Source organism: Magnolia sinica, chromosome 5 (genome assembly GCF_029962835.1).
Source record: "Magnolia sinica isolate HGM2019 chromosome 5, MsV1, whole genome shotgun sequence".
NCBI lineage: Eukaryota > Viridiplantae > Streptophyta > Magnoliopsida > Magnoliales > Magnoliaceae > Magnolia > Magnolia sinica.
In genome coordinates this window covers 73,788,866-73,807,574 of record NC_080577.1, presented here as the reverse complement: position 1 = coordinate 73,807,574, position 18,709 = coordinate 73,788,866, and the positions used below count along the sequence as shown (strand labels likewise).

The following is an 18,709-nucleotide window of genomic DNA, read 5'->3' as shown; positions in this document are numbered from 1 at the left end:
GATTTTTGACCATCGACGTGATGAAATCTTAGAAAATAACCAGGTTAGTTAGCTAAAGTAGCTTCTCCTACCCCAAAATCATATAACATACGCCAAGTAACTAATTTTAGTTTAGAAGATATTCTCGTTAAATGAATAAAGAAAGAAATGAAAAAAAGAGAGAAAAAAAATTTATATACTTATATATGTATATTTATATAAATATGTATTAGAGAAAAATGGAGGTAGAATAAAGTTCTCCGTGTAAAAAAAAAGTTGTATAGACTGCTGCCACAGCAGTTCGTACACTTTTTTTCAATGTCTGCGGTTATAGCTACGGTTATAATTCGTAGCGATAGGGGGCCGCTAGATCGGCATGGCCCCACCGGACAGGCCAGATCTTTGTGGATATGGATTATGTTATCTATGGCTATGGTTATAATCCCTAGCCATACGGTTGAACATGGCATAAGAGATTACCATGCTTCTTGGAAAATAAATGTTATAGGGCCTATAAAATTTTAACGGTGAAAATCAATTTTCCCACTGCTCTTTGCGGTGTGTTCCAGTTGATATTTAGATATGATTTTTTTTCTTTTTGATAATGCTCCCAAATGATCTCGAAATATGGATGAACGTTGTGGATATAATAAATACGTAACTGTGGGGCCATGTAACTTTGATCTCATTTGGACCGTTCGCACAACTCGGAGTTGGAGGAGCGTGAGCGCTCTTCTTCGAGCACCGGCCGATCCACTTCCGGAAGGAAAGCAGGGGCATTTTCGACCTGAGAAATGGGGCCGTACAGCTGGGTCTTATTCTTGGGAGTTAAAAAGCAAGTGGGCCTGGGCCATATATGGGTTGTACAGTTGGAAATTTCTCAATGAAGAAAGGAAGGGAAAGGAGTAAAACAGGATGCGGGCTTCGTATTTCAGAAACCCTATCTTCTTCCTGAAAGAAAACCTTCTCCTTCTCTTGAAATCGCTGGATTCTCATTCTCCAAACCCACGTACGTCTCTCTCTGCACCGTCCATCTGGTGGGCCGTACCCTAGATCCGTGACAGTTCAAGAGAGGACAAAGGTGCGTTTCCCCCTCTTGCCCGCTTTTTGAAAAATTAGAACGTTGGCCTGTAAGTCACTTACAGGGAAGTGACTTTTCACCCCCAGCACCATGAAGTTCCCTGGCAGTTATGCCTGTAAGTGACTTACAGGTTGCAAGTGGCTTATAGGTGAATTTCTTCCCCCAAACACCACCAGGAAGTGACTTACTCCAACTTACGGAACTTACAGGCATCCAAAAGACCCCTGTAATTAATTTTGCGGTTTTGATTATCATGGAAGAGAGAGATTGAGTTCAAACTATGAGGAAATTGAAGTGTACATAAACATGATTTTATCAATTGAAATTCTAGATGTATTTATTAAAAATGAAAAATGGTTATAGAGGCATACATGATTAATGGCTCGTAGAAATATTATGAGAAGCAAGAATGCATGAATCACACCTTCTGGTTCATTGCTTGAATTCTCAAACAGTTTGGACGCCACTGGTCTAACTTACAAAAGAATGATGTATTCTCGAGTTTCTTTCGTAGTTAGAATACCTCACTTTTACCCTTAAAAAAATAAGAAAAAAGAAGAAGAAAAGAATAGCTCACTTTCAGCTGCCAAGGCATGAGAGTCGCATTCAACAAAGCCTTTCTCTGGCGGTGTTCCTGCCGAAATTTGACCATACAATATTGCCTTCAACACAGCCTGAATATTTGAGCAGATGGATAGAAAATAGGAAATAACTGCAAAGAGTGATGCAACTAGATCTTCAACGTATCGGATTTAAGTTCAAACCACAAAAGAGGAAAGATCAACAGAAAAGAATACAAGGCAACAAAACAGAAAAAAGAAGCAGGGGGGCCTATCCGTCAAGATACTTTACAAGAGAGGCCCACTCTGAAACGAGGGCCAAGACTTGAGTGAAGACCGAGTCAGTGGAAGAAATAGAATCTCTAAAGCAGTGCCTGTTCCTCTCATTCCAAATGACCCACCAAACAACAGGAAGGGATATAAACCAACGAATCTTGTCCTTGATGATCAAACCTTCCCTATTCCAAGCCCATAGTAAATCCTTCACGTCCTTAGGCATAGGCCAAGAAAGAGAAGAAAGATGAAATGACGTGCAATCAAAGATTGACTGTGAAGGGGTAGGAAATGAAGAGGTGATCAATAATTTCCTCCGCTTGCTGACATAGATAAAACTTGTTTGGAATTATGAGAGACTGCTTCTGAAGATTGTCTATTGTCATGACTCTTTTCCTTCCCACCAGCCAAGTGAAAGCCACCACCTTTGTAGAGATTGCATAGGATCAAAAGTGATATGCAAATCCCCCATTCACTTCGGTAGGAGGGGGGCAAAGCAGGTTGTAAAAGGAGTTAACTGAAAAATCAGCAGAACTATGAGTGGCCCAAACCATGTCTTCCCCTCTAGGAGGGTAAACAAAACGGAGTTCATCTTGGAGCTCAAGAAATTCTTCCAATTCCTGGTCTGAGAGATCTCTTTTACAAGGAGTCCAATAGACAATAGATTCCCTGAATGAGAAGTATTCCGCCATTGAAATATCAATTGAAGGAGCAAGATGGGCTAGGTTTGGAAAAACTTAAGATAGAGGGCAATCACCGCCCCACAAGTCCTCCCAAAACCTAACTCTAGCTCCATCACCAATGAAGAAAGAAATACCTTTCGTGAAAGCCTTCTTATTCTCCATGATTGACTTCCAAACATTAGAAGACCTATAAAGCGTAGACTCCTTATTTTCCCATCCCCCTTTTTCCAACCCGTACTTAGAAGCGATAATTTCCCTCCATAGGTTCCCTTACTCCTTTCCAAAATGCCATATCCATCCTAAGAAGAGCTTTTTCATAGAGCCGAGATCTCTCAAACCATCCCCTCCTTCAATAATTGGCTTGCACACCTCTTCCCACTTTAACAAATGAAACTTATTGCCATCTACCGCCCCTTTTCAGAAGTGTTTTAAAAAAAATAAAAAAATAAAAAATTTTAAATTGTCCAATCTTTTCCGAACCACTATAAGACACTTGAAAAGTGACATGAAGTAAAGCGGCATATTGGAGAAGGCAGATTTGAAGAGAGTTAATCTACCTCCCAAAGAATGATGCTGACCTTTCCACTTCGAAAACTTCCTTTCCATTCTTTCTATCACCTTGTCCAAAAGGTGGATCGCAGGTTTCCCAATATAAAGAGGGAGACCCAAATAGTAGGATGGAAACAATTCGACCTTACAACTGAAAATGGAGGCAAAATGGGATACCTCTTCCCGAGATAAATGAATGCCCAAAATCTCACTTTTTCCCATGTTGATTTTCAGCCTAGATACCACTTCAAAACAAACGATAATCTTATGTAAGTTATCCATCATACATGGAAAGGTGTCACAAAAAATGATGGTGTCGTCGGCGAACCAGAGGTGCGAGATGGGGTTAATGTTTTTGGAGACATGGAACCCACTAATAAGATTAGCCTCTTGGCCTTTCGCTAGCATCCGACTAAAGGCTTCTGCCACAATCAAGAATATGAAAGGGGAAAGCGGGTCTCCTTGGCGAAGACCCCTAGAAGTTTTGAAATATTCTATGGGGGAGCTATTGACTAACATCGAACAAGTCATAGAAGTTAAGCATGTCTGGATCCATTTTCTCCAATTATCACCACAACCCAGTCTTTTCAATAAATAGTCGACGAAGTCCCATTGAATGTGGTCGTACGCCTTCTCTATGTCTAACTTACAAATGATTTGTGTCTTTTTTTCTTTAAATCTTGAATCAATGAACTTGTGAGCTATTAGAACAGTATCCATAATTTGGTGACCGTCCCTAAATGCCCCTTGGGAGTGAGAGACGATTTCCTCTATCACCTTACAGAATCACATAGCAAGAATTTTGGCTATGATTTTGTATGAACTACCAATGAGGCCGATAGGACAGAAATTTAATGTTTTTAGCTCCCTCAACTTTTGGAACAATGGCTATGAAAGTCGCTCCATAAACTGGGTTGAGGATCCCATTAACAAAGAACTCGTTGACGAAGCATATCCCATCGCTCTTCACCATGTTCCAAAAGACTTGGAAAAATGCCATGGGAAAGCCATTTGGGCCCTGCGCCTTATCGCTGCCCAAAATATCAACAGCTTCCTTGACTTCAGTTTTAGATATCTAACTCTCCAACTCACCTACTTTGATAGACGATAGAGAAGCAAACGGAAGGAAATCCAATTGAGGTCGAGTCCAAGAGTCTCTGGAAAGGAGCTTCTCATAGAAGGAAACTATAGCATTATAGACCTATGCTTTCTCCTCTACCTTTTACCTTCCACCGAGATAGCCAAGATTCTGTTATTTCTGGCCATTGTCGACGCTACATCGTGGAAGAAAGCCGTGTTTCTATCTCCTTCTTCTAACCATAGGGCCTGGGACTTTTGACGTCATTTGATCTCGTCCTCCTTAAGACATTTTGGGTATTCTTGAAGTAGTACCTCCCATCTGATTCTATCTCTCGTCCTCCTTAAGACGTTTTGGGTATTCTTGAAGTAGTACCTCCCATCTGATTCTATCTTCTGCTGATAGAGAGTTGGCTTCTTCCTTGAGGTCGATGGAATTGATCTCTTCCTGGATGCTCACGATTTTAGCTTCTCTCTTCTTGGATGCTCACGATTTCGGCTTCTCTGGTCCCGTAGACTTCTTTGCACCAAGTGTTAAGTTTGCTTTTGAGCTTTTTTAGTTTCAGATGCAACCTATTGCCAGAAACGGAAGAGACCTGGAACTCGTTCCACCAATTCGCCGTGAAACCGGAAAAGCCATTCACCAGCCGACATAACTCAAATATGAAAGGTTTGGGACCCCAATTGTCATTTACAAATTGAAGAATAGGCCTATGATCTGAAGTAGTCTTGGGAAGACCTTTTAGCTAGATGATAGGATATCTGCTTAACCATGCAGGTGAATACAAAAACCTGTCAAGACGAGACATTATGGGATTACTCTGACCATTGGTGCAGGTATAAGTAGCCCCTTGCATAGGAATATCGACCAATTCGAACCTTCGAACCAATCAGCGAATGCCCTCATACTAGTGGTGATATGGGATGCCGAAGATTTCTTGTGAGTAAAGCGGGTCACATTGAAACTCCCCTCATGAATCAAGGAAAGTACCATTTATCTGGAATCGACCAAAGCTTGTCTCAAAATCCGTTTTTGATAGTTGCTTTTCAAGGTCCGTACGCTATCGTAAGAAGCCATTTGAAAGTAGAAGATAGCTTTGATAACACCACAAAAATTGAGAATTCGCCGCACTAGCTGTCTTCTTTTTTCCATAAGCTAGAATTCCATGCAACCACTACACCTCTTGTTGACCCTATTGCATTGAGAGCCACGAAGTCTTTGGGGCTAGAGTCCCATAACTCATCTAGAATGGCATTACTGAATGAGGAAAGCATAGTTTCCTGAATTGTTAAGGTCTGGGGTTTCAACTTCCTGCAAGCTACTTTGACTTGGAGACGCTTCTCTTTAGATCCCAAGCCCCGAGCATTCCAATTGAGGATCTTCATCGAGAAACCGATCTTGCCTTTCTGCCCTTAGAGGTTGCTTGACACGAAGTTGATAGATGTCTCTAGCCGTATTGATACTCTCTAGAATTTGGGAGAACGACGAGGTCTTCTGGATACCTCTTTGCTCCTCTACTCGACAAACTGAATGAAGGCTAGTGTCCACATCCTTAGCCTGGAGGGACAGACCGAGTTTCCTTCCCACCCGATTGATCACACCTTTGGTCCAATCAATCTCATCTTCCAATAGATCCTATTGCATCTGCTCTCTGTCTTCTGTTTTGGTCGGATTAACGAATTTTTCCTTACCTTCAAAATGATGATCGATCCTTCCAATCGTCACTTGTAGGGGTGTGATATCCCACGTCTCCACAAAGACCTCCCCCATCCTAGATGGTGATCTTTCAGCTTGAATCTCCACCTCGATCAAAGCTGCTTCATCTGCCTCGATCTCCAACACAGAAGGAGAAACTCCCTCCTCATTGGAAGCCCCCTGTGTGAGTCGAGATGAAGGACGAACTAGGGCAAGAGAATTGTCTCCAAGCTGATGCAAAACATTCTGATTTCTCCAATAAAATCTTCTAGGCTAGGGAATTTCAATTTGGAAAATTGCAAGTCTTCTGATAGAAGAGCTGCCGTCGAACTGTCCCTATAGTAAGGAACGATAGCCCTGGAATGGCTTGAAGTTAAGTCTTTAGGTTGAGGTTGAGATGACATGTGCTGAAGGTAAGTATTGTCTAACCCACGTGTCAGAGTTAGCACGGGAGGGCCGTGGCCATCTTCTCTTGCTTCACACGCCCTACACGAGTGAGTATACTTCTCTTCACATGTAACAACAATGCCATCTATCGGTTTGTCGACACGAGGATAGGAGACGTGGCCTACCTGTTCACCGACTAAAGCCCGACTTTTGACCAAAGCCCAACTTTTGAAATGATGCGACGCAGCTGTGACAGAATCATTGCTTTGGATGGGGGTTTGGATTCGACCTTGTTCAACATGTGTCTCGACATTGTAGCTATGGATGGGGGATTGCATCCGACCTTGTTCAACACATGACTCGATGTCGTTGCTTCGGATGGGGGTTTGGACCCTATCCTGGTGTGAGTTGTCTATATGTTCCATCTTGCCGTGATCGCTTGGACCTTTCGTTGGAGTCTGATCCTTACCCCGGACCTGGCGCTTGGTTTTGGAAAAATAATCTCTGGCACGCGAGGGGAAGTAGATGACTCGTGTGATGGATTCTCTAGTACCACGACAACTTTTAAGGGCAAGTTTTTCTCCAAACCAACTCCTGTGGAGTAAGGATGGGAGAGGGTTGGACTAGAGTCCGCCACCTGTCCGCCAGCCCTCGCTTGACCAATGGCTTCATTACAACTCAGACCTACATCTTTTAGTGGTCTGTGGTTGACAGAGAGAGGTACTCCGTCTTGAGGCTTGGCTTTGGCGTGAGACACTGGTTCTCTGTGCTTCCATCATTCTCCCCATCAAGGAGGAAAGCCCCAAGCTCCTTCTTTGTCCACTTTGATGTACAGGCCTACATTTCCCACTTGCATCTTAATTCGATTGGGGCCAAGGGAGGATTTTTTTCACCTCGATACAAACTCTAGCCGCACTAATATCTTCGCTTGATTTAGAAATTTTGCCTATGGCAAGAACTGTACATATACAACCTCTGATGGTGCAAAAAAACTTTGCATTCCACAGTTCCGCGGGGATACCCCAAAGCAAGAACCACCTGTCTTCATGCGCAAAGATGGATCTATTTTCCCACCTAGCCATTGTGAGAATAGGTTCATCATTGAAGAGGGCTCCTGCCAATACGATTTCGTCCACTTTCGATTCAATCTTCAGGATGATCTAGAGATTGTTGGCATTAATCACCTTGATTTTATAGTCCCACTCCTTCAACTTGCAACAAGTCTTCAACCATAGCCTTACGTGGGAGAGAAACAAGAGGATTGCTCAAAGAGGATATCATTCAACTATCTTATCCCATAGATGAATATCTGCATGCCCCTTGTAATTTTCATCACTAAGGGTGATCCTTCGCCTGACCTCTTCATGTATCTCCTTAATATTTTGCGCAATGGCTTCGGCATTCTGTCTTAATCTTGATCGAGTCGCAATAGGAAGTGGGACTAAATTAACAGGTTATTGAGGTCACATACATATCATAATTTCGAAAGGAGAGTCCCATATTGTTTACAGAACTATTAGAAGCAAATTCAACTTGTGGTAACATGATGTCCCATGAGATGATTTGATCACCAACTAGACATCGAAGTAGGTTCCCAAGATTGCGGTTGACAACTTCGGTTTGCCCATATGTTTGTGCATGATAAGCACTTAAGAACTTTAATTTAGTTCCCATCTTAGACCACAAGGTTCACCAGAAGTAGCTCATAAACTTAATATCACGATCAGATACAATTGTTTTGGGAATACCATGTAGATGAACCACCTCTTTAAGGAAAACATTGGCGATGTGCAGGGCGTCTGATGTCTTCTTATAAGGAATGAAATGGGCCATTTTCGAAAACCTATCAACCACAACATAAATAGTGTTATAGCCACGTTGAGTCTTAAAATCAACCTAACATGCCTTAGTAGAACATGCCCATGACTCCACACAACCTCATAGAAAGAGGATGATCACCGAATGGGATGTGTGAAGTCCTCATTGAACTCTTTCTTGTGCGCAGCATGCTTCTCTTTACTATTCACCCTAGCAGGCAGGAGCTCCTTCATTTGCTCTCCCACTATCATTAGAATGTTAGGACAATGCTCTATTTTCCGATCTCTCTACCAACTGCTTCTTAAGGCACGAAACCTAACCATTCTCTGACACTTGCCCACAATAGTTGCACTTCGATCAATATTAGTTTTCGTGAAGTGGCTTCTCATGTGGACAACCAATGTCAGGCGGTCAGGCATTTTTGACTACCTCTGCAACCACACAAAACAAGAAGCATGTTAGAAATAGCAAGTAATATTGTTTCGGTTACAATTCTCCCAATGGATAACTTTCGCATCTCAACCTATCATGTGCATACAAGATCCCCATTGAATAAGTTGGCCCCACCATAAGGATCATCTGGCGCAAGAATCAGCTAATCCACTCATGAGGTGGACCACACTTGTATTTTGTTATTTATCAGCGGTTCTACATTATAGTCTATTGTGTAGCCCACCTGATGAGTGGGTGGGTTTGATTTTCACACAAGGTGATCCTCATGGTGGGGCCAACCTATTGGACCGGATGGATCTCAGATGACCATGATAGGTGGTAGTTATCTGCTGGTGGATGGTAACTTATCATCCAAAACGGTTGGATGTTAGTCATCATCATCATCATCATCATCATCCAGTCCTTATTCCAATAAATTTGCGTCAGCTACATGAATCCCGTTATGCCATTCCACTCTATCAAGGGCCAGACCTTCAGTTAGACCATAGGTCATCAAGTATTTTCTTACAGTGGTTGCCCACAAGTGGGCCCCATTGGCCCATATCCAACATGTTACACATGATTCTTTTCTCTTGGTGTGCCATCCCTTTTGCTAATTGTTTCATTCATTTCATGTGCTTACTTGATTTTTCTGTACTATTTTTTTAGTAGGAATATGCTGTTTATTTTGTTATTTCGCTTGTTTCTTTGAAATCAATGTCAATCTCATATCAATACTAAGAGAACATATTCAACATACGTTTTATATGCAGCAGTAACCGGCACCCTTTATGATGCCAGAAGTTCCAAAGGATTCAAGATCTCATCCCAAGCAAAATGAATTAGGACCCAACTATTTTGGTTACTACAAACATGCAATACTGGAACTGTTCTCTCAAAATGAGGACTTCCTTTCACCTTTCTCCAGCCAAGGTCCTAAATCATCCACGAGAGTATCTGAAAAGGTCAAAACTAAAGAGATCAGTGACTATAGTTCCAACAATAGAGAAGCTAAAAGTTGTAGTGGTTCTGGTTCGTTATTCAGTGGTGGAATAGGAGAAGGGCTTTCAGATTCCAAGAGAGACATGGTGAAAGCATTTCTCAAACAGAGTGTAACTGACTTAAATCAGGAAGTTGATGAGGTACATTTCAATTAGCTCCCTGCCCCCCTCTCTCTACTGCATATATTTGAATGCTGTAGGAGATTTAGTGATGTAGTGTCTAGCGTGTGAGCATGCATTTGGTATTGGGGCATGTGTGGAGTATTTTAGTCGTATGGGGTGTGTTATATTGGTGCTCCCTCAGGACACCATACCTTTTAATAGTGCCTAGGATTTTATAACCAATTGTTAGGGTGTGAGAGACTCCATTACTCTCTACATAAACCTCTTCTTCCCAAACTCTCGTCTTCTTCATGTGAACAATTACATGGTATCCGAGAGGGTGGTTATATCTGCAAAGAGTAATCCTCCCCATCCCTTTTTCATCTTCTTTTCTTCTTCTCCTCTTCCCTTCCTGCTGCTGTCATTGTCCTCCATCATCAACTGGTGCACCATCCAGTGCGACAATCCACCCAGGCTAGTGCACCATCAGGCAGCAAAGGTTGGCTCACCAGCTGGCAGCAGGGCCTATGCATCAGCCAATTCATGCACACTACATCACTCCATCTCCTACAAATTTAAAGACAGACAGTTATTGACATTGATGCTTTAAAGCTAAGGTATTCGAAATTCATGTGTGTGTTCTTGATCGTGGCTGGAACTTACCCATGAAGTTGCATAGTTGAGGACATTTCTGAGAACATCTTCCAACATGGTTGCTCATTATGATGTGGTCTTACTCGTCAATGATATTTATGCATTTGTCACCATTATTAGATGATCAGCCCCATGTTGGATGCAGATTTTAGATCGTGTTCTAGCGATTAACCAGATTCAGTCGGATTTAAGGGAGAAAGAGCCATCGGCATGCTGTTCAAGTGCATTGGATCAAGACATGAGCGACAATGTCTGTAAGAAGCAGAAGAGATCCTCTTCTCCCCTTTCTAACTTCGCCCATAGGCATATCGGAGCTGACGGCTTCCAATCTAATGTACAGGTATACAATTCATCCATCATCTATTTCTCTTAATGTTGAATAATTGATTAAAAAAACTCGTGGAATTAATTTTGGGGTTTTGATTATCATGGAGGATACAGATTGAAACACCTCAAACTATGAGGAAATTGAAGTGTACATAAATGTGTTTATATATATTGAAATTCTAGATGCATTTATTAGAAATGGAAAATGGGTATAGAGGCATGCAAGGTGAATAACTCGTAGAAATATTATGTGAAGCAAGAAGGCATGAGCCACACCTTCTCATTGCTTGAATTCACAAATAGTTTGGACACCACAGGTCTATTTATCTGACAAAAGAATGATGTATTCTGGAGTTTCTCTTGTAGTCAGATTACCTCAGTTTTAGCTAACAAGGCATCAGAGTCACATTCAACAAATCCTTCTCTGGCTGTCTTCTTGCCAAAAATTGACCATGCAAGATCACCTTCAACACAGCCTGAATATTTGAGTAGATGGATAGAAAACAGGAAATGACTACAAAGATGCATTCTATATCTGAAATCCTTGTAGCATCTGCCTCCCTACATTTAAATTGCTTACCTTATGTGTGTTTATTTGAAGCCATAACTATGACGGTGGAGCCAATTTTATGAAGGTTGCACTTGGGTGCACCAATTTTATGATTTCTTCACCAAATTAGACCGTTTGACAATGGAATTTAACAAAATTTCATGATATTTGGTGCAACCAAACACAACCTAAAGAAATAGGAAAGGGCAATGATTAAATATAAAGGTAAAGAAAGAGCAAGGAAACTGATTTAATATTGTTAGTCATATTATTTTACTAAAAGTTCTAAAAGGATTAACTAATTTTTATTGAAAATAGAAAAATGTAACAAATCATTGCAAACATTAATTGATTTTAATGTTGTAGTGAAAAATAACTTATAATGTGAGCTACGTTCCATGTAGCTTATAGTGTATGCAAATTATCATGTAGCATAGGCCTCACACAACTTAAGTTATTTTCATGAGCTACGTAGCGTTAAGGCTATGCTATGCTACATAGCGTAAGCTACACACTACATAGTGTAACTATTTAAAACATTGGTTGTCATAAATGAAGCGCTTCACTGCTGCCGTCCCAAGTTTATTCCTCCCTCCTGTTCATATTTGTTTCAACTTCTTCTGCTCTGAAGATTCTTGCCTATATAGCATCGAATTACCTATAGGAGGCACTGCTTGCTTCCCCCTTGAGTATCATGCCGGGATGCTATTATAAATGTTTCATGTACTTACTCGTCTACTTCTACTTTAAATCCACTACCTCGAGCTGGCGGAGGCTGTCACATGCTAAAGTCATGATGTGGACCACTAGAGACCTCCTTTGGCCATTGTCCCTCCTACTTCCATCCAGTGTTTGAATTGTTGACGAGAAATCGATAATATTGGCGATATTATCGGTGTCGCTGAACCAGCGATACCGAAACCCCAAGTTTTCGTTTCTCTTCCAAATGTCAACGAAATATCGGCGATATTTTCGATTTTATTGAAAAAATAGCTATCGTTCTCCGTATTATTGAAAAAAAAATTGAAATAAATGTAAAAAATATATATAAAAAAGATCTCTTACCTTCTTTTTCGCCCGATCTACCCGTGGAAGTGGATTTCGGCTAGATTTAGTGGGCCAATCGCTGTTGATAGCTCTGAATTTTCCGAGATAAGAAAACCCTTTTAAAAAACCCTTTTGTTTTCTTCAAAGAAAGAGATTTGAAAGAGAACTTGATTTCATCAAGATTTACGGAGATTTCAGTTCGGATTTGAAAAAGAAAAAGATAAATTTCTGGAAAGATTTTTTTATAGAAGATGAGATTGATTGCGATTTTCCAGAGGAGAGAATTTTGTAAAAACAAAATCTCTCTCGCGTCCGGGAGGGGATTTGCTACTGACGGGTTGAGTATACTCACAGGTTAAGTCGCGAGACTAGCTACTGAAGTGACATCGTCAAGTTCCGTGGGCCCCACCATGATGTATGTTTTGCATCCGCACCTTCCATCCATTTGGAGAGATCATTTTAGGGCAATATCCAAAGAACGAGTTAAATCCAAAGCTCCAGTGGACCCCAGCACAGAAAACAGTGGGACAGTGACACCCACCGTTAAAAACTTCTAAAGGCCACAAAAGTTTTAGATCAAGCTGATATTTGTGTTTTCCCTTATTTAATGTCTTTTTAAACTTTTGAATAGGTTGGATTTCAAATAAACATTATGATGGGCCTTAGGATAGTTTCAACGGTGGTAATCACTCTCCCCGTTGTTTTCTTTGGTGGGGTCCACAACAGATTTTTATTTGATCCATTCTTTGGTTCATACCCTAAAACGATATCTAAAAATGGATGGACGGTGTGGATATAACATATACATCATAGTGGGGCCACAGAACTTGGTGACGTCACTTTAGTAGCTGACTGGCTACCCAACTTACTAGTATCTATCTAATCCGCGTCCTCTCACACCAGCTGTATAGCTGCTGTATACGTAAGCAAGTTCTGTGGGTCTGAGCACAAGGTATTTGTTATATCAAAACCGTCCATCAATTTGGCGAGCTCTCTTAACGCTTGAGACGAAAAATAAGACAGATCTAACTATCAAGTGGACCACACTACAAAAAGCAGTGGGAGATTGAACGTCTACCATTGAAACCCTTTTTGGGGTCACAGAAGTTTTAGATCAATATGAAATTTGTTTTTCCTCTTCATTCAGGTCTTTGTGACCTTATGAACAAATTGGATGGAAAATAAACGTTATGGTGGGTCCTATGAATTTTTTAACGGTGAAAATCATTATCTTTGCCGCTATTTGTGGTGTGGTCCAGATGATCTTTGGACATGATTCATTTTTTGGATAATGCTCTAAAATGATCTCTAAAAATAGATGAACGGTGTAGATATAATAAATACATCACTGTGGGGCCCATGTAACTTTGATCTCCTCTGAACCGTTCGTACAACTTGGAGCTCACGCAGCGTCAGTGCACATCTTCTCACGACACGAACCTGCAGTAGCTATATAGCTGGTGTGTGGTACACCAGCCAATCCGCTTCCAGTTTTAAGGTAATGGAATCCGCTTCCAATTTAATGGTGGGATTTAATCGCTGTTGTTTCCTTTGATGTGGTCCACTTGAGATTTGGAACTACCTCATTTTTTGACCATGTACTAAAATGATATGCTGAAATGGATTAATGGAGTTGATTTCTCGCATATATCATGTTGGGCCCATGGAACACTCTCCAGTAGCCACCTCGTTATTCACAGCATCATAAAACACATGGGATACGGTCGGTACCACAAAATCCTTACACCACCTGGAGGACTTGATTTGGCTAGTGATGTTGCCACTGTCAAGATAGCTAGTGGTTGGTGCTATGTGGGCCTAATCATGATGTATTTATTTGATCCATGCTGTCCATCTATTTTTTCAGATAATTTTAGATCTTGATCCAAAACATCAGGCATATATAACTCTCAGGTGGACCACACCATAAGAAATAGTAACAATTGAATGTCCACCATTAAAAACCTCCCAGGGTTCAACGTAATGTTTATTTGACATCCAACCTATTAATTAGGTTATACAAACTAGTTTGATACAAAATTTGTGGCCCTTGAGAAGTTTTTAATAGTGTGCATTCAATCAACACTGTCCTGTGATGTGGTTCACTTGAGATTTGGATCTATCTATTTTTTGAGCTTATACCATAAAATGATCTGAAAAATTGAATGGATGCGTCAATATATCAAACAAGTGCCATATCCAAGCCATCAATCACCAAGTATACCAATATATAGATTCTATGTCCCAAGAAAGGTGTACTTTTTTAGTTCATTAACTTTTACATATTCTAATTATTATGTGTTAACTGCATTTGTATTATATGAATTCATTTTGATTACAATTGGAGCGATTTCTTATGGCAGCATATGCTTTTTAGGTCCCATTAAATGAAAACTTATTATTTAATGTATTTTTTTTTTGTAATTTTTTTATTCCTAAATATGCAAATATGTGTATTTAGGCATGCCCTGAAGTTTTACTGAAAAATTCCATCTTTTCCCCATTATTTGTCATTTTTTTTCGCATTTCCGGTTATTGGTGATATTATCGGCGATAACGATAATATATCTTTATCTCTAGTCAGCGAAACTTGTAGCGATACCGACAACTCGAACACTGCTTCCATCTACCATGTCACGAACTGAACCTGCTCTCTCGAACTTTGTTTGTCTTTCTTCACCCCTTTAAGCAGTACGTAGACTTTCTCTCTATCGGTGTCCTCCTTGACTCAATGTGATGTAGAGCGGGTCGCGGACACTTTCATGTCCAAGATGGATCAGAGAAGGCCTGATCAGAGGCAGAAGTCATCAAAACTGTCAGAACCTTAAAACAGGCATATCTCGCAAACTGGAATGAGTTACTCGACATACCATGTATGATTTTGGGGTAGGACGAGCTACTTTAGCCAACCAACCCGGCTATGCCAGGTTGCCCACCTCGAATTTGCGAGATTCCGTCATATCGACGACCGAATTCCATGTTTAATTCCGTTTTTACTATAAATAGTAGGTTTTAGTTTGATTATAACTCTTCATCCATTGGGCCTTAGGAGTTGCGTCCAACATGAAAAGTGTTTAGAAAAATTAGGAGAATAATGTGGTTAAGCCACATACGACACTTACTATAAATAGAAAATTTACTATTTATAGTAAGTTACAAATTTTAGGGAGTTTTAGTTATAGTTTAATTCTTAAACATCTTCCTAGTCTTAGTATCCCTATTTAAAGGGTTGTAGACTAGTTTATTTTAGCAATTAATCAATTTACGAATTTATTAGAATTTATTTCTATTTTCTTGCTTTCTTTCCTCATGGATTCGAGAAGGCTCTGTGAGGAGTCCAGAGAAGCTCCGTGGATTCGAAGCAGTTATCCTTGAAGAAGACGGTGCTCGACCTCATCACGTTCATCCCTGCGTCACAATGTCATCATCCCAATGAGCCCTCTCTCCCTCAGTAAACCCAACCACCCTAGCTCAAGCTTTATCAATCACAACCTTCTTCTTTTTCATTGCCTTTTCCCTTACACTTCTCCTGAATATTTCTCATCTGCTTCCTTACTCCTTTTAGGACATTTGCACGTCCAGTGAATTGTCACTTTTGATGGGCATGGTGCAAGTACCAAGTAACATGAAAGGATCGGGTATCGGGTCCATGAATAGATCGTGTACAGACATCTACATATCTACACATGCACCTGTGTGATCCCTGTTTATGATGATAATTCCATGATAAATTATGCCATTGGGGAGAACCTCCTAGCGAACATCGGGGAGGTCGGCTTTTTTCTTCATTAGTTTGAGGGTTTTGGTGCATTATAGTAAGGGGAATGATCTAGCGCAGTCGAGTATACCACACAATTGACTGTGTGGGCTCAATTCGAGATGTGTCAGATATCCAAAAACCATGCATCAGATACTCATCATGAGAATGGGATGCCGCCAAAACCAACCAGCTCCAAAACTCAGGTGGGCCACCTTTGAATGAACTTCAAAATAGGGAGCGATGTTAAATCATGGATGGTGTGCGCCACACACACCAACCTACGGAGGGTGTCCCCTCCCAACTGTTCCTTGTGCCATGGCTCACCTGAGTTTCCAATCACTTGATTTTTGGGCTCTCAGACAAAAATGGGATGGTGTGACTAGTGGTCGGAGTGGCTGTCATGCAAGCATCACGGTGGGTCCCAATAACTTCTGGTAAAGTCAATTGCACACGATAATTCCCCCTGTAGTAACATGTAAATGTCTGATGACTTTCTTGTAATTTTGGGCTTTGTGGAAACAAGGCTTAAATATCTCTTCAAGTAATTCACCATTACATAAAAAAAAACTCTTATTAGTAATTTTGTTGTGAATGGTGCTTAAATTAGCTCTTGTAATGTTAATGCGTGGAATTCTCCTTGTATCAGCATCATTATTTAACTGACAAATTGGGCCTCTAATGCTTTCTAGGCGAATAAAGATTTTCAGTTGCTTCTAGAAATTAATGGATTACACTCTGAGGAAGCTTTGAGGAAGTGTTCGGCTGATTTATCAGCAAAGGTGAATTTTATTTTCTGTTCTTTTTCTAATAATTGTAAGGTTATTTTGTGTGTTTTGTTGATAAATTCAAAAGTGGAGATGTTCATCTGGAGTTTGATGTGATCCCCGCATACAATTAAACTACAGTGGAAATTTTATAGGACAGCTATAAGACTATCTATGTGTAACAGAACAAGATGTTGGGTAGTTAAGGAACAACATTTTTATAGGATGAATGTAATTGAAATGAATATGTTGAGATGGATGAGTGTCAAGACAATGAAGGACAATGAAGGATAAAATTAGATATGATTATGAATGCATTCAAGGGAACTTGGAATAGAAAGAGAGACTAAGGGAAGATAGAAGACGAAAGGATAAGAAGAAGAGAACGGAGAAGAATGGGGCATAATAGCATGCTAGTCTCAATGACTAACGCATCTTATTAATAATGGAAAAAAGGGAGACCAATAAGCTACTCTTCATGACTACACGAGAACATGTACATGACCTTTATACCATCTACAACACACACCCACACACATATTTATGTATCTTTATACCATCTACAATACATATACATCTATCTCCTCGAGCTGGAGCATTATGTCAACCTTGCCTAGCTTGGAACACATTTGATGAAGGTGATGACGACCAATTCCTTTAGCATGTCAGCAAGTTTATCTTCATCTTTCCCAATCTCACTGATGAAGTGACAAAACATGTGCTCATGATACACTGGATTGGAAGAGAGATGAATTGCCACAAGTTATCATAGTGAAGTTCCATTGGAAGAATAATAGGGATATTCAATTCTACCAAAAAAGACTTCAACCAAAGTAGGTCACAAGCAACATGGGCCATGGCCTGATATTCCACCTTAGCGCTCAAATAGGAAATGACTAGTTGCTTTTTAACTTTTCCATGCAACGAGGTTACCCCTAAGGCCCCAACTAATGTGCAATAATTGGTAGTAGATCTTCTATTTGTATGAGATCCAACCCAGTCAACCTTTGTATATCTGTCCACATCAAGATGACAATGCTTAGAATGTAGAAGGCCTCTACCAGATATCCCTTTCAAAAATTGCAAGATGCTATAGACAACCTTTAGCTGACCTAAATGAGGAGCATGCATGAGCTTTTTAACAATACTAACCACACAAGCAATATCTGTTCTAGTAATTGTTAAATAGACGAGTTTGCCAACTAGTTGTTGATGCATACCCACTTCTTGCAAGTCGTAACTAGTGATTTAAATATTGGTATCAATGCATTTATCGCACCATTGGGATATAGAAACATATTGATATTGCATGGGAAATATATTGGGGAATGTATTGTTGTTTGAGGGAAATATTGAGAAATGATGGATTTTTTCAATAAAACTTTAGGATATGTTGAAAGAGACATGATTACACACTTGGAACTCAAAAAATCACAAAAAACAAGTATGCACAACAAGTTTCCTTTGCATACGGTCCTAAACTATGTGTTGTTTGACAGAAGTGGTGCAATTATATCCAAAATGAGTTCATATAATTCATAAATCATACAATACAAATATACAAACATATTCTCCCAAAACAATTTAGGAGAAAATGGATTTTTGTGGGGTTTTTTTTTTTTTTGGTGAAATTTCGAGAGGGGAATGGATTGCAATGTATTGATGATACATATCACAATGTATCTTATGCATCAACAATATAGGGGGGATTTTATGAAGGTTTTCGGTAAAATATCGCAATGTATTGATATATTGCAATATATCGGTGATACATTGCGATATATCGGTGATACATTGCGATATTTTCTACAATATAGGGGAATTTAATAACTCCTCTTGTATATCGTATCGGCCACATGCGATATTGATAGTATTGACCAATATATCAGCCAATACTATCGATATTTAAATCATTGCTCGCAACAAACCTCCGCTTTCAGATTGAAGATGATGATTTTGCTCAATCAGA

At 40.1% G+C, this 18,709-nt stretch overlaps 1 protein-coding gene across 3 annotated transcripts in view; it reads left to right on the top strand.

Annotated features, from left to right (window-relative positions):
* Positions 1–871: 871 nt before the first annotated feature.
* The window catches only part of LOC131246153 (uncharacterized), a 35,870-nt gene continuing 18,032 nt past the window's right edge, over positions 872–18,709 (top strand). The window contains exons 1-4 of one of the 3 annotated variants that reach the window (XM_058246057.1): positions 872–1,060; positions 9,312–9,677; positions 10,438–10,632; positions 16,666–16,755. In XM_058246057.1, the coding sequence (XP_058102040.1) occupies positions 9,327–9,677; positions 10,438–10,632; positions 16,666–16,755 (636 nt within the window). In that variant the 5' untranslated portion in view covers positions 872–1,060; positions 9,312–9,326. Of the gene's footprint in view, positions 1,061–9,308; positions 9,678–10,437; positions 10,633–16,665; positions 16,756–18,709 lie in introns of all 3 variants that reach the window. The other 2 variants (XM_058246058.1, XM_058246059.1) reach the window with 2 other exon arrangements.